Here is a 14,819-nt window from a genome sequence, read left to right as displayed (position 1 = left end):
TTCGTTTCAGACTTGTGAAGGAAATGAAATTTTAGATTTAATAAAATTATATATACAAAAATATTAACAAGATGAAGAGAGTTACTGGCACTCGGGATTCCACCAATTCTCACATTCATGCAGTTCAATATTTAATTCCGGACAATTAAAGCTCATAAAATAACAAACATCGACTCTAAATCTTTGCCAAGGTAGATTTTATAAAGAATTATATGTAAATCACAAGCACGACGCATCAAAAGTACCTAAGACTAAGCATGCGACATCAAACGAAATTACAAATAATCAAGAAAAATCATAAATCAATTATAATAGTGCAAATAGTCATAAAGAAATTAAATAGAATTACCACATGGGTGAAAAACAGCTTCCTCCGTCGTCCCAGTGATGGGTTCTAGCTCCGCATATTGAAAACACGCTCAAAATTCATTTTTATTGCTCAAAGGGTGTTTACAAGGATGAGAATGGTGATGAAATAATAAAACAGTGAATGTGCGACCCACAGAAAGCGTCCAAAATAAACGACACAGAAGAAGTGCCAGTGAGTCTGTTTCACTGTTGATAAACGACTGTTCCTACGAGTCTGTTCTTCGTGTTCTTGGTGTTCTTCATCATCAGCAGCAGCAGAAACAGAGTTTCATCAACTCTTGATTTCTCGCTCCTGAGCTCTCCTATCGACCCCAAACTCTCGACACCCCTTCTACTCAACCCCAGCAACCTATTTATAGCCAACAGACCCATCGAATCTCGCTCATTCACTCCATATAATTCTTTTTAACTCGGCAGTAAAGAAAATATTTCTGGGAATATTTTCTTTCCTGTTTCATCTTCTCACGCGTTTTCAAGCCTCCAAATTACCATATTTAACTCCTTCACGCTCCAACAGGCTGTGAGTGTCTTCCATGCACGCACAAAACACGTTGAATCTCCTCCAAATCACATGAAACCCGTGATATATACGAACTGCCCTGTTTTCAACCCGTGAATTATTTAGCATATTCTAGCCAATTCTGGTCGAACCAAACGCCCACAGTGTGTTTAATAGGCCATATCACAACTATCTACCAAAAATCAGCCATTGAATCTCCCTAGAACACGTTCAACAATTCGATCAAAAATCTGCAGAAGTGTTCTCCATTCTCCCGCCAATTTTTTTTTTTGAATTTGCGAAGAAGGTCACCCCTTATCCAGTGGTCGCCCCCTTATCCGTTGCTGGAGTCCGAATAACACATGTCCCTTGGGGTGTCTTTAGTAATTTTTCTGGGGTGTTTCCAACACTTTTTCTGGGTTCCTCCGGTGCATTTCTGGGGTGTCTTTAGTACTCCATCCTAGGGTGTAAAACACCACTTTTCGAGCCAATTTCGCCGCAAGAGCTTATTTTTCCAAAAACATTTACAAAAATGTAAAATAACACAATAAGTATTTAATCGAGTCTAACAATACAATTGAGAACAAAATAGACACATAAATGCGTCTATCAGTCAGGAGGTTTTTTCTTGGAAAGGTCACAAGTTGAGTCTGTTATTAGCAGCTCAGTTAAGATCTAGAATATGGTTAGACTTTGCAACTAAGTTTTCATATATCAAGATATGGCAGGTTTTGTTAGTGACATACTAAAGTCTTTACTACCGAACACTTTTGGGTCTCAGATGCATCTTCTGTGAAGTGATAAACATAAACCAAGCAATCCCGAGTACCCAAGTTCTTCTCCTCCTCTAGAATCTGTAAGAATGAAAACTGGAGAAAATAGACGAATAAGATCATATGTTGGACTTCACTAGATTGCACAATATTTTAGAAGATAATCCAACAATAAACGGATCACTGTTGATCAAAAAACCTAAGGAATACGAACGTCTGCTTACTGTACTTTTGCTTGGAAGACTAATTCGGTGAATGACAGTCTGCAAACATATCATTCAGAGTTAATTAGAATTACAGACTGAGCATGATTCAGAGTAACTTACCAATGTGGAATATGCTTACTCACATCTTTTTTTGCATGATGAAAAGAAACATTCAGAGTTTTTAAACCTTCTAACAGTGGTGGAGGGATGTCCAAGACTTCGAAATACAAAATATCAGATTTCTGTCGGAAAACCCTTCAAGGAAGTATCAGCGACGCATTCAAATGTAATAGTTAAGTTGACAAGATCGAGCAAGCCTTAGAAAGCTAGGTTCAGAGTGATGAATTACCTGATTGTGGTGAATCAACATCTCAGACAAGTGGTCAAAACCATGGTACTTAATGGCTGGAGCTATGGGTTGCTGCGAGCAACAGTGGTGAGGAGTAAGTTTGATTTTGGTTGGGTCATCCAAACCAAGATGCCGAGCAACTCTTTCCGTGACATTATCAAAAGTTATTACCTTATACATTTAAAAAAGAAGAAGAGACACATAAGTTACTGCAAGAAAGAAACAAAAAATTCAAAAAATAAGACAGCAACAGACATTTGGAACATGAAAGTACTTACAGCTCTAGAGAGAAATCATCTTCCTTCAGTTTCTCCAGATAATTCAAGCATACAACCTAACACAGCAGAATAAACAATGTTTTCAATTATTGCATATCAATGTGCTCAAGCTTCTTCAACTGGGTTTATTTTCCTTCTCATAGTATAGTTGGCCAAATTCCTACCCTCTACATTTAAACATTACCAGAAAGTGTGAGACACATATACCCAACGATTCAGAACATAATCTAGAAAAGAATGAACGTCTGGATAACGGCATCGTGTCATAGTATCGGCTGGAAGGGGTTTCTGGAAACAAATAATGTCTCCATCGTCAAGCTGAAATATGTAGACAAAAAAGGCACTATAAGCCAAAATAGAAACAAATATTAACAGTGAGAAAAAAAAGAATATTTTTTTTGCAGAAGTTAATGATGTCATTAAGGATAGTGTGGAATGTGAATTTCTTGTATATGTGCTCACATGTAACTGTGGGCTCAAACTTTATTTCCTACCATCAAAAGATGAGGTCTTATCAGATGCTTGCATCAATAAATAACTAAAACTTGCATTTCTGGCTAGAGTACAGAACAAAAAACTAAGCAGACAAACACGAGTCACAGAAATATCAAAGAAGAACAAACCTCAAAAAGTTAAATCTCTTCATCTGGAGAGAATCCAGCCATCTCATTAAGCTTTCTAAGAATTTCATAGGCTTTCCACTTCCCTTCACAAAACGTGTCCCCACATATACCTTATAAATAATAGAAGTGTTTCAAACTCAAACAGCGTTTGAATCTTATCTGATAAAAAAAATGGCAACTCAAACCTCAATTCCTACTGCGGTGCCGGTTGTTCTTTTTGCGGATCGTACAGTTTGAAGAAGAGGTATATCTTCTTGTGTTCTGTCAGGTGGAGGAATAGGATATAATTCCTGTAGAGTTGTACATAAGTCAGAACACTGAACAAGACAAGAACCATAATCAGTAAACTAATTTCCATATCTAAATTCCAAAACTAATCAGGTGGAGGGTTTTGTATGCCTTGGCAAGAGGATCGGCGAAGTAGGTCTCAACAATAACATTAAGACCGGATAGAGTAGATTTTAGCTGAGAGTAGGCATCAGTGAATGCATTCAACTCCCCACTATCAAGATGCATCACTAGTTTGGGTTCATCAAACTGAATCCATGAAGCACCAGCTGCCTTCAATTCAGCAATAACTTCCCTCTTGGATTCACAATTCACATAACCAATTAGATAAGAATCATAAGATGCACAAGGAAGTATAGAAATGAATGATGCTCTGTAGCAGGTAAGTTTTCCTTACTTGTAGACTGGAAGAATGCTTCCAAGAAAGGATAGGTTTCCTTACTTGTAGGGAAGAATGCTTCCAAGAAGGGAGAGGCAAGAAAAGGATTTCTCAGCATCCTTAGCAGGTTTTAATAGCAACAAGATTGCAGGGCCAACAAGGACTAGGACTGTGTCAATTCCAAGCTGTACATTAAAGCAACAAAACAGTTACTCATAATGGTTGTTGAAACAAGATTTTTTAGCAAAAACTTGAAGTTCTTGTTCTCATGTTGCTACAAATTACACATGCATTATTAACAAGATTCAATATCAAAGAATAAACAGTGCAGTTTATCAAGTACTAACAACAATAGAACTTTGTATAAACAAAACCAACAACCAAATACTAAATCTGAATGCAACAAAATTGAAGTTCCTGTTCAAACTACACATGCAACAAAGAATAAGTACATGGATTCTCACTTATACTAATAACAAAAAAACTTGGTACCAACAAAATAAACATAAACAACAACTAGATACTAGAGTTTGTTCAATAACTTTAATTCCCATCCAACTCCTTCAAAAATTCAGTTCAGATTGACCTCTAAATCATCAACAGACAGGCAACCAACTCTCATCATAATCTAAACCCTCAAATAACATTCCCGAATCATCAATAGAAGGCAACCAATTCGGAGCATCATCATAGGCATCTGATAATAACTTTTCCAAATCATCCTCCAACAGAAAAGAATCCTCCTCCATCTCTCCAACAGTACAAGTACTAGTAGTAGTAGAGGTAGCAATTGGTTCTGCTGCTGCTAGCAACTCTTGCTTTCTCTGTGCAACCTTCTCTTTCACATCAAGTAATTGATTCCTTACAGCCGTCAACTTTTCAATACTATCAATTTCTTCTGGGTTTAGGTTATTCCACCAAAACCCATCATCAGAAACCCTAGTTCTCTCATCATCAGCAACTTTTTCTTCTTTAAAATTAATGGTATTTTTTAACCTATAATTTAAATCATTCCAAGAAATAGAAGAAGAAGAAAAAGTGTAGGGGTTACCACCAGGAGAGATTACTAACAGAGAAATGTCAGCACCGGTAAGACGGCACAAATCAGCGGCTTTATTGAATAGGCTGTGGCGTCTCTTAGTGAAGCACACATTTCTTTTCTGCCTATCTTCAATCTTCTTCATCTCAATCCTTCTCTTACCCATAACTACAATCGAGATTAAGCCCAAAATTGAAGATTTGATGGTAGGGATGATAGTGCAACCGCATAGATGTTGTTGTTGATACAGGAAAGGAGAGTCTAATCTTTATAGAAACAGAGCGGGAAAGATTTCATGATACTGTAACTGCAGAGATGATGATACAGGAATGGAAACTCTAGTGAATGTAGTTTTATAGAAGGAGATGATGATGCAGGAATGGAAAGTCTAGTTTATAGAAACAGAGCGGGAATAATAACGCGTTTTCTTTTTTGTTGTTTGCTTGGGCGTATCCGCAGAAACATTAGTGGAGGGCCGAAAAAAATAAGAAAGGGTCGTCAAATAGCAATCTTCCAAACTCATTGTCCTACTACTTTTGTTAATTGCTCAATATGTTGTTGATTTAAGTAGTGCTAATGACGGTGATTAACTAATTAAGATTGGCGATTGAATTAGGGTTGTCGTGCTAGCCTATGAGCGAGGCTCATGAGGAACCAGCCAAGGGGACCGAAGCAGATAGAGGTTGATTATGTCGCAAGTGGGACAAACTAACTCTACCTTTCATGTCAAATTATGAAACATTGCTCCATCGGGACTTGAACCTGGGATCTCCTGGAGTGCATGAAGCCTTTGATTATCGGGGATGACCAACTGAGTTAGGTACCCGTTTCCTATCAAGAATACCTCTGATTTAACTCTCATTACAATTTTGTTGCTTTTAATCGTGTAAAGTGCGTACAAAATTTGATTTTTTTTTCGGAATTGCATATCATAAAATCCAAATCGTAACACCAGTATACGGCTGGGAAAACATGACCACCCAGCTGTCAACAAAAAAGTCTACGGCTAGGAAAGAACTCTCGGTCATAAGTATGATATATAGCTGAAAAATGAAAATATTCTAGGTGTAAATATGAGTCACTGCTGGAAAATGTAAACTTATCGGGTATGATTTGCCATTCTGGAGGTGTTTTTATTCATATCGATGTTAGCTTAGATGCTGACGTTTAGTAATGGTTAATTCAGTTTTATCGTCTTTAACTTATACCTGTTGTGGAGGTGTTTTTATTTTTCACATTGATTTCAGCTATTAATATCGGGTCTGTTAGAGCATTGCTTGGTTGAACCCACCAAGCGTTGGTATGTCAAGTTTGGTTGTCATATTTTAGTGAACCAAAACTCAATTAAGAGTCGCTTGATTATGTACTAGAGTCAACTTCGTATAGGTTAAACTAGAAAGTTATTAGGATTATGAGACATACAAGTATTACTCAAAGACTTGAAGAATGTGAAGAAGTAAAGAGCTACATCGACGACATCATCCTTTCTCTTGAGGTTAGTAATATTTGACTTGAATTGTTTCATTCCTAACGTATCTTTCATGTCGTGCTATATTGAAATTATGACTGCAAACCTATGGATAATTATACTCTAGTAGATAGACGTAGTATTAAGGAATTACAATAGGAAGTATAATGCTTATCTTTTGAACTTCGTATATAAGACATCGACATAATCGTACGAATGCTATTGTGATTATGTGTATGGGTAAAGGTGAAGATTTCATCCTAGGAAACAATGTTTATATTCGTTTAAAGGAAGTACATTCATAAACTTGTTTTGTGAATCGAAACGGAAATCGCTAGGCTTATTGGTATTGTTATTCATTGCATATCTTTGGATTACCAATATGTGTGATTAGTATAACAGCTCATAACTTGTTATGTATCTTGGTAAAACTACTCACAATGCCTGACTTATGTATTGGTATGACTTTTATTAGTGAAACCGATCTTAAGTAATCACCTAAGATGGTATGATCGGTATTTGTAATTGGTGTGACCGATCCTAGTAATTGGTGTAACAGATCCTAATAATTGGTATGACCGATCACAAAAGAGTTGTATAATCGATCCTTGTAATTGGTATAACCGGTCCTAGTAATTGGTGTAACCGATCCTAGTAACTGGTGTGACCGGTCACAAGTAATATCGTGGGTATATAACCGGTCCTGGTACTTGATGTAACCGATCCTGGTAACTGATGTATCCGGTCCTAGTAACCATATGGAGGTAGAACCGATCCCTGTGTTTGGTAGAACCGTAAACCCATGATTAATGATTTGATAATTGATATTGATCAATCACATATAGTTTTTGGAAATCGGATGAACCAAATCTAAACTTGTTTGGAAGTGTGGCAAATCGGTTCCAAGATCGTAAATATGAAAGAGGATTTACAAAGATAAAGATGTCGACATACTTTGAACACGTGCAGTAATTCTTACCTTCTATTGTTCAAAGATATTCCTTAATAACTAAAGAAGAATCCTGGACCGAAATAAATTGAGAATCTTTTAATTAAGGTTTTTAGTTTTATATGCTTTTAATTACCAGCGATTAAATGCGTATCTCTGGAAAATAAAAATTGGTAATGTGCACTTACTAATTGAAGATTTTCTAGTGAGATTTCAATAGATATTTGGATAAAGCATTTCCAGGAATTATGAAAACCGATTTGGGAATTATTGCATATCTTGAGAATAATATGTTTTGGAAATTCCTTGGTGTCCAAACTTCCTTGGTCTATAAATACCTAAGTTTGCATTTCGAGCAAACTAATCCTCAGAGCCAGAAAAACATACCATTAATGCTAGGAGTTAGTGATAATCTAAGGGATTCACAAAGCCATATTAGTTAGAGACCTAGACCCTAAATGACCTGTGATTGCCTATGCTTTAATCAGATAGGCAATGCTAGGGGTTATCCAAGGACTTTAGGTAGTTAACTAGCCACATGACAGGGATGTAACCAAGGTGAACTAGCTAGGTGAAGGAGAATTCTCATCCATATCCATACACTTCATTCCCATCCACAATTTCTCTCCCATGTTCTGTTTTGGTTAAGTTTTTCTTATTCATTGCCACTGATTTTTCTTTGTTCCTTTGCCACTGTCATTCACTGCTTCTTTGGTTTACTGTCACTTGTTTCTTCACTTCAATACACACCCAAGTCTCTGTGGTTCGACCCGTACTTGCACATTTTCCACTTTCGACACCGTGCACTTGCGGTTATAATTTGTAGGACCTATTAGAAGCCTACCAAGTTTTTGGCGCCGCTGCCGGGGACTTGGCTGCTGTTTTGTTGAAGTTTTTCTTGTATCTTAGTTTGCTGTTTTTGCATAACTTGCTGTGCATCTTACTGTTTTGCATTGCATCTTAGGTTAACTGCATCTTAGTGTAACTTGCATTAGCATCTTGCATATTGCATATTAGTTTGCATCTTAGTTTGCATATCACTGCTGTATTGATCCCTCATTGCTTCTTTTTCAAGAGAAACTTACTTCTCTTTTTGAGCCAACAGGTGTTGCTGCTGCTGCTGCTTCCTGTTGCTGCTGCCAGCCTCTGCTGATGTACTCCTGCTCTCCTGCTGAGCTGCTGTGGTGCTCCTGCTTGTGCCAGGCCAAGACTGCTACTGAGCTGCTGTGGCTGCTGTTGCAGCCTGTTGCTGCTGAACTACCCCTGTTGCTGCCCTTGCTGCCTGCTGTTCTAGCTGAATTTGAAGCCTGTGAGCTGCTGGGCTTGATGCTGTGCTGCTAAGGCTGAAACCTGCTGAACCAAAGCTGCATCTAGAACCCAAGCCAAACTGGTCTGTAATACAAGCCAAAGAAGAAAGACCAAAGCCCAACTGGGCCTTGAGTGTTGAAGCAAAAGTTTAGGAAGATCCAAAGCCCAACTGGGCTTGTGCAACTTAAAAATAGGGACCAAAGCCCAACTGGGCTTCCCTCCAAAAAGGTAAGCCTAAACCCAAACCCAAATTTTTTGGGCTTGTAATTTTTTTCGGTTTGTATTGTTATTCTCTTTTGGGCTTGTAATTGTAATTATCTTTTTGGGCATGTAATAATTATTTTAATTTTAATTTTATTTCTTTCTTTATTTGGGATTGTAATAATTTTAGTTTTATTTTTTATTTTATTTTTTTTATTTTTTTTGTGGGTTTGTAATAATTAGTTTTATTTTTATTTCTTTCTTTATTTGGGCTTGTAATTTAGTTGTTTGTTAGGCTTGTAGTTTCTTAATAGTGGGCTTGCTCTAAACTTAACTTTTTGGATTTTGGGCTTGCCTCTTTTGTGAACCAAACTTAACTAAATTTTGGGCTAAAAAAAAAAAAATTGCTTCTAATTTCAAAAACCAAATTTTTGCTCCCCATCTTTAAAAACCAAAATGGGCTTTGCCCCTTGCCTTTAAAAACCAAATTTTCATCAACCAAATAGTGGGCTTTGTGTCACACTAGTTTCCTTTTTTTCAAATATGGGCCAACCTCATGCCTTCTATGAATACATGTTTCCCACAATAAAAACTCCATTATCATGTATTGTCTTACCTCAAACCGATAACTTTTTTAAAATAAATGCAAGCATGATACAAATACTTCCAAAATTTCGAGGGTTCGATTCTGAGAACCCCTACACTCATGTAAGAGAGTTTGAACAAATTTGCCGGATTATGCAACCTAAACATATGTCCGAAGACTCTCTGAAATTGCGTTTGTTTACTTTTTCTTTAAAGGAAAAGGCCAAAACATGGTTTTACGGTTTGAGACCACAATCAATCACCACTTGGGAACAACTCACTAATCAATTTTTCCAAAGATTTTTTCCACATCATAGGACCATCGCTATTCGTCAAAATATCAATTGTTTTGTCCAGTTGGATGAGGAAACTGTTTTTGACTATTTTGAACGTTTTAATGATTTGTTGAGCGAATGTCCACACCATGGATTTGAGAAGTGGAGACTTGTCGCTATCCTCTATGAGGGACTAGACTTTAAATATCGAGTCATGGTTGAGTGTATGTGTAATGGTGAATTTCTTGATAAAACTGTGGACGATGCATGGAAATTTTTAGCTGAGATTGCAGAGAAAACCCGTCAATGGGAATCCATTAGGGAAACTGAGACACTGTCACATGATATAGGTAATAATGAATTGAACTTTGAAAATAGCATGTTTAGTCCTTCCCATGTGTATGATATTGAATATGAACCTAATCTAGAGGAACATGAGTTGACTAATGACACCACAACTGCTAATAGGGACAAGTATGCATATTACTATGATGATGATGATGATGATAATGTTATGTTAGAAGAACATGTCTATGCTGAAAATGTTGTGGAACCTTTGGTTTCAAATACATTAGGCTTTTCTGCCCCGACCTTCATGAATGATATTTCTTCTAGTATTCCATATGCATGTGATGTTGATACTGATTTAGATATTGTGCAATTATCCTGTGAAGAGCATGACTTAGGTAAATCTTCTGTTGATACTAATGATCCTATGCATGAAAACATAGTTGATGTGTCTGATTTCATACTTAAGCCACAATATATTGCTTCTGTTGATGATAATTTGAATATATCGGATAACCATGATTCTGAATTAGGACTTGTGAAATTGTGTTGTGATGATGAGCATGCTACACAACTTGATTATGATTTAGAAAATGCTGATGTGACTGATAATATTGGTACTTTTGATCTCATGCATGTGAGAAACTTAGATGTCACCTTCTTGCCTAAGTCACAGATTGAGATTATTCCACCCAACCTAGATTTGGTTTGTAACAAAAATTTTAAACCAACTTTTTTGAATATTTCCAACCTAGGATTGGAACTGTGTGCCTCTCAAGTCCTCTTGGACTATTTTGCATCTAAATACAATACTTTTAAGGAGCCACAGTTGGAATATGCATGTTTGTCCATCCCAAACAAAGTCCATTTTGAGTTAGACCTTGTGAATCATGCACCCCTAAAATGGAAAGATTTTGTGCTTAAAAGTAAACCTGCTGAAAATTACAGGTTTGGGGGTGATTCATCCGGTTTTTCACTTTCGCTCTCATTTCAGTCCAATTTTAGTGTTTTGAAACTGTCTATGTTTCAACACTTTGTCTTTTGGGTTGATCCTCAACTCTTTAGACTTTATGTATATAGTGAATTTTTTGTATATAATCTGGTAGGTAGTTTTTAGTGAAAATTTATGTTTTCTTTATATTTTGCTACTCCATGGTGATCGCGGCTGAAATATGTTGGATTCTAACCATGAACAATGGAGTTCGGTTCTTTCTTTCGTCAAATCGGGTAATCTCTTTCCTTTCTCTCAAAACTCAACATGTTCTTCTGATTTGTCCAAGTTATGAATATGTTTATCATTAGAAACATTGAGGACAATGTTTAGTTTAGGTTTGGGGGTATAGAGTAGATACCACGATAACATGTTATAATTGAAAACAGAACTCCCTCTTTTTGAAAAAAAATTAAAAAAATTCCAAAAAAATGAAAAATCATAAAAATCAAGCTCATTTACCTTGAAATGTTGACTCTTGTGCAAATATGTATTTTTATTAGGATTCTTAGTCTAGATATTTAGGCACCCCTGATTCTAGCACAATTTACATGTGATAAGAAACTTGCACGCGCACGATCTACCAATACATGTATAGCCTCGATCTTCAAGGTGTTTGATAGGAAGTTAGATTGCCAATCACTTTAGAATACTGAATGAGACTTGACTAGCTTGTTCTTTGGTTGGCTGGGATAGAAGTTGGAGGATACGTTAAGAAAAGCAACCATAGAATTTGACCGGATGCATTCGATAAGGGCCACCTCTTGCTAAGAGTCATGTAATTATGTTTTTCTTTTTGTTCATGTATCAAAAGTGTCACTATGTTGTAAAGATCAAAGTTATTTCTTACAAAAAAAAAAAAAAATATTCAATCAAGTATTTATTTATTCCATGTTTTGTCATGTTAAAGACAATATTCTCTCTTGTTCCAAAAATAAAAGAGAGTAATCAATGTAAATAAGAGTCATGTAAAGAGTCATCTTTTTGTTGTAAATAGTCTTGTAATAAGCAAGGAGGGTGCAGCCATCGATGTATAACGCGGGTAAACTGAAATATCACCAACTCATTGGGTGAACATTCACAATTCTCGTAAAGCCGGACAGCTAGCTTGGCTTAGAATTCGGTTCTTAGCCTAAAAACTATCTCTTGGTGATTAGTAGTCATAACTTCAGATCTTTCTTTACACATGTGTAGATACACTTTACACTCTTATCACATGTCTTTTTTTGTTATCAGTGCTAGGATTGTGCCTTCGATAGCTAGATTGACATCTCCATTTTGCTGTGAGCTTAACTGTTTTGCACATGTCACGTTTGATGGAATCTGAGCTCATATTTTGACCTAGAACTTTGTAGGTACGTTCTAAGCAAACCTTCACGAGACTTCAACTCGTCCACTGGGGACACTTAGTGGTTTAAAAGGCTTAGTGCATACGCTAAATGCATTCGAGAGACCAGCGACAGTGGTATAGTTAGGATTTCCTTAGTTTTGTTTTACTTGAGGACAAGTAAAATTCAGGTTTGGGGGTATTTGATGAGTGCTAAAAAGTGCATATTTCTATATATTTTTCTTGACATTTAACTCATCTTTTGTGCATTAATTCTACATTTTATCCCATATTCTGTATTTTCATTGTTTTCAAGAATAAATATTTTTCTTACTTAATTTTGCATTTTTAGGTAATAAATAAAGATTGGATGAGTTGCGGAGCAAAAAGAGCAGAAAAGTAGTGAAAAGCCAGGAGGAATTACGCAAGGAAGCCGCGAAGAGTGATGTGCGGAAGACCAAAAAAAGGATAGAAATGGGCTTGAAGAAGAAAGTTTTCTTAAAGAAGAAGTGGGCTCAAGGTTTTCCAAGCCCAAACTCATTTCCCAAACCCATATTCTATACCCAAAAGCCTAAAACCCAAATCCATACCCGCTTGCGTCTTCAGCCGTCAGATCAGTTCTCAGAAGCATCCGACGGTCGCTCCCCTGCTGTGCATCGAAGTTTGATATCTCCGCCTTACACTACAGTACCTAACTCCATCAAGTACCGTTCGTTTTGTTGTATTCCTTTATCCGACGGTCGCTCCTATATGCTCCTATCTCACCGTTAGATCCACTTACCATCTTCGCATCCAGTGGCTTACCTTCGCTGGACATCGAACCTTGATATCCCTCCTAACACCCTAGCAACCGAATCATTTAACCTCAACCAAACATCCCCTCCTTCCTCTCCATCGACCTCATTTTCTCTTCCACCCCCTCACCTCTGCAGAGACACCATGTCCTGCCACCACCAGAACACCACCTCTGCCACTGCCGCTTCATCACCAAACACCATAGCCACCCTACATCAAAGACATCGAAACCCATCCATCCTATTAGCCTATTTCGCTAGTTTCACAAACCCTCTCAAATTTAGGGTTTTGAAATTAGGGAAATAGAGTTATAGGCATGACAGAGATGGAAGAAGAAGCAATAGAAGCATGGGAAGAGCAGGAGGAACAAGAAGAGAGCATGGGTCGTCGACGTGGGTGAAGAATTTTAGGTAAACCCTAACCCTAGTTTTCTCGGTTTTGGGAATTAGGGTTCGTCATTCCTTTTTTGTATAAATTGAGGGCTGGGTATTACTGTTGAGGTGTTCTTGGTTAGCCGAGATACCCCCTAATTGGGTTAATTCCAATGTCAATTTTACTGTTGATGATTCTGATGATTCTGAGTGTGAACTTGCTAATTTGATTGATGATTGTGAGCATGATGTGACATGTGTAGATGATTTAGGAGATTTTGATTTGATTAATAATGATGTGCCTATCGTCCTACATAAGTCACAATCTGATGGCCTTCCACCCAACCTAGATTTGGTTTGTACCCATATTGACAAACCGACTTTTCTGAGAGTCCCCAACCTAGGTTTGGAACTGTGTGCTTCCCAAGTCCTCTTGGACTATTTTGCTTCTAAGTATAATACATCTGAGGAACCACAGTTGGAAATTGCATGTTTGCCCGTCCATAGCACAGTTCACTTTGAGTTAGATCTTGTGCATGATGAACCCCCAAAACTGCGCGATTTTGTTTTCAAAATTGTATCTTCTGTAAAATCCAGGTTTGGGGGTAGCTCATTTGGTTTCACAGCTTCACGTGCTTTTCTTTCATGTGTGAAGTTGTTGAAACCGCTACACTTTGTCTTTTGGGTTGATCCTCAACTCTTTAGATTGTTAGTGTATGGTGAATATTTTTGTAAATAATCCAGTAGATAAAATTTTAAAAACCCTTTTGTTCTTTTTGTATATATTTTGCTTATCCAATATGATCTCGGCTGAAATATGTTGGATTTTTGCCTTGAATAACGGAGTTTTAATTCTGCTTTCGCCGAAATCGGGTATTCTCTCTCCTTTTACTCTACTCAGCATGTCCCTTTCCATATGTTGCATTCTAATTCTTTCCATATTTTTAAACATTGAGGACAATGTTTAGTTTAGGTTTGGGGGTATAGAGTAGATACCACGATAATATGCCATAATTGAAAACAAAACTCCATCTTTTTGAAAAAATTGAAAAATTCCAAAAAAATTGAAAAATCAAAATAAAAAAAATTAAAAATTGAAAAAACAAAACATAAAAATCGAGCTCATTTACCTTGAAATGTTGACTCTTGTGCAAATATGTAATTATTAGGAGTCTTAGTCTAGATATTTAGGCACCCTGATTCTAGCACAATTCACATAGTGATAAGAAACTTGCACGCGCACGATCTACCAATACATGTATAGCCTCGATCTTCAAGGTGTTTGATAGGAAGTTAGATTGCCAATCACTTTAGAATACTGAATGAGACTTGACTATCTTGTTCTTTGGTTGGCTGGGATAGAAATTGGAGGATACGTTAAGAAAAGCAACCATAGAATTTGACCGGATGCATTCGATAAGGGCCACCTCTTGCTAAGAGTCATGTAATTATGTTTTT

General features: G+C 36.9%; 2 protein-coding genes and 1 non-coding gene across 3 annotated transcripts; all 3 read right to left on the bottom strand.

The window, feature by feature from the left end:
- Positions 1 to 1,490: 1,490 nt before the first annotated feature.
- On the bottom strand, positions 1,491 to 3,455 carry LOC113324937 (ubiquitin carboxyl-terminal hydrolase 13-like). The gene is made up of 8 exons (XM_026573210.1): positions 3,432 to 3,455; positions 3,283 to 3,387; positions 3,098 to 3,180; positions 2,682 to 2,817; positions 2,197 to 2,367; positions 1,991 to 2,089; positions 1,866 to 1,904; positions 1,491 to 1,737 (listed from the first exon to the last, which is right to left on the bottom strand). Exons 1-8 carry the CDS (start codon positions 3,453 to 3,455, stop codon positions 1,603 to 1,605), a joined length of 792 nt encoding a protein of 263 aa, XP_026428995.1. The 3' UTR covers positions 1,491 to 1,602.
- Positions 3,456 to 3,823: 368 nt separating this feature from the next.
- On the bottom strand, positions 3,824 to 4,969 carry LOC113324936 (MADS-box transcription factor 51-like). The gene is made up of 2 exons (XM_026573209.1): positions 4,370 to 4,969; positions 3,824 to 3,949 (listed from the first exon to the last, which is right to left on the bottom strand). Exons 1-2 carry the CDS (start codon positions 4,967 to 4,969, stop codon positions 3,824 to 3,826), a joined length of 726 nt encoding a protein of 241 aa, XP_026428994.1.
- A 4,672-nt stretch (positions 4,970 to 9,641) lies between these two features.
- Positions 9,642 to 9,745, bottom strand: LOC113325592. The gene has a single exon (XR_003348059.1). It is a non-coding gene; the product is annotated as a small nucleolar RNA R71 (small nucleolar RNA).
- Positions 9,746 to 14,819: the final 5,074 nt, after the last annotated feature.

This window comes from Papaver somniferum, chromosome 11 (assembly GCF_003573695.1).
Source record: "Papaver somniferum cultivar HN1 chromosome 11, ASM357369v1, whole genome shotgun sequence".
Classification (NCBI taxonomy): domain Eukaryota; kingdom Viridiplantae; phylum Streptophyta; class Magnoliopsida; order Ranunculales; family Papaveraceae; genus Papaver; species Papaver somniferum.
The sequence above is the reverse complement of the archived record's forward strand: the minus strand, read 5'-3'. Positions and strand labels throughout refer to the sequence as shown.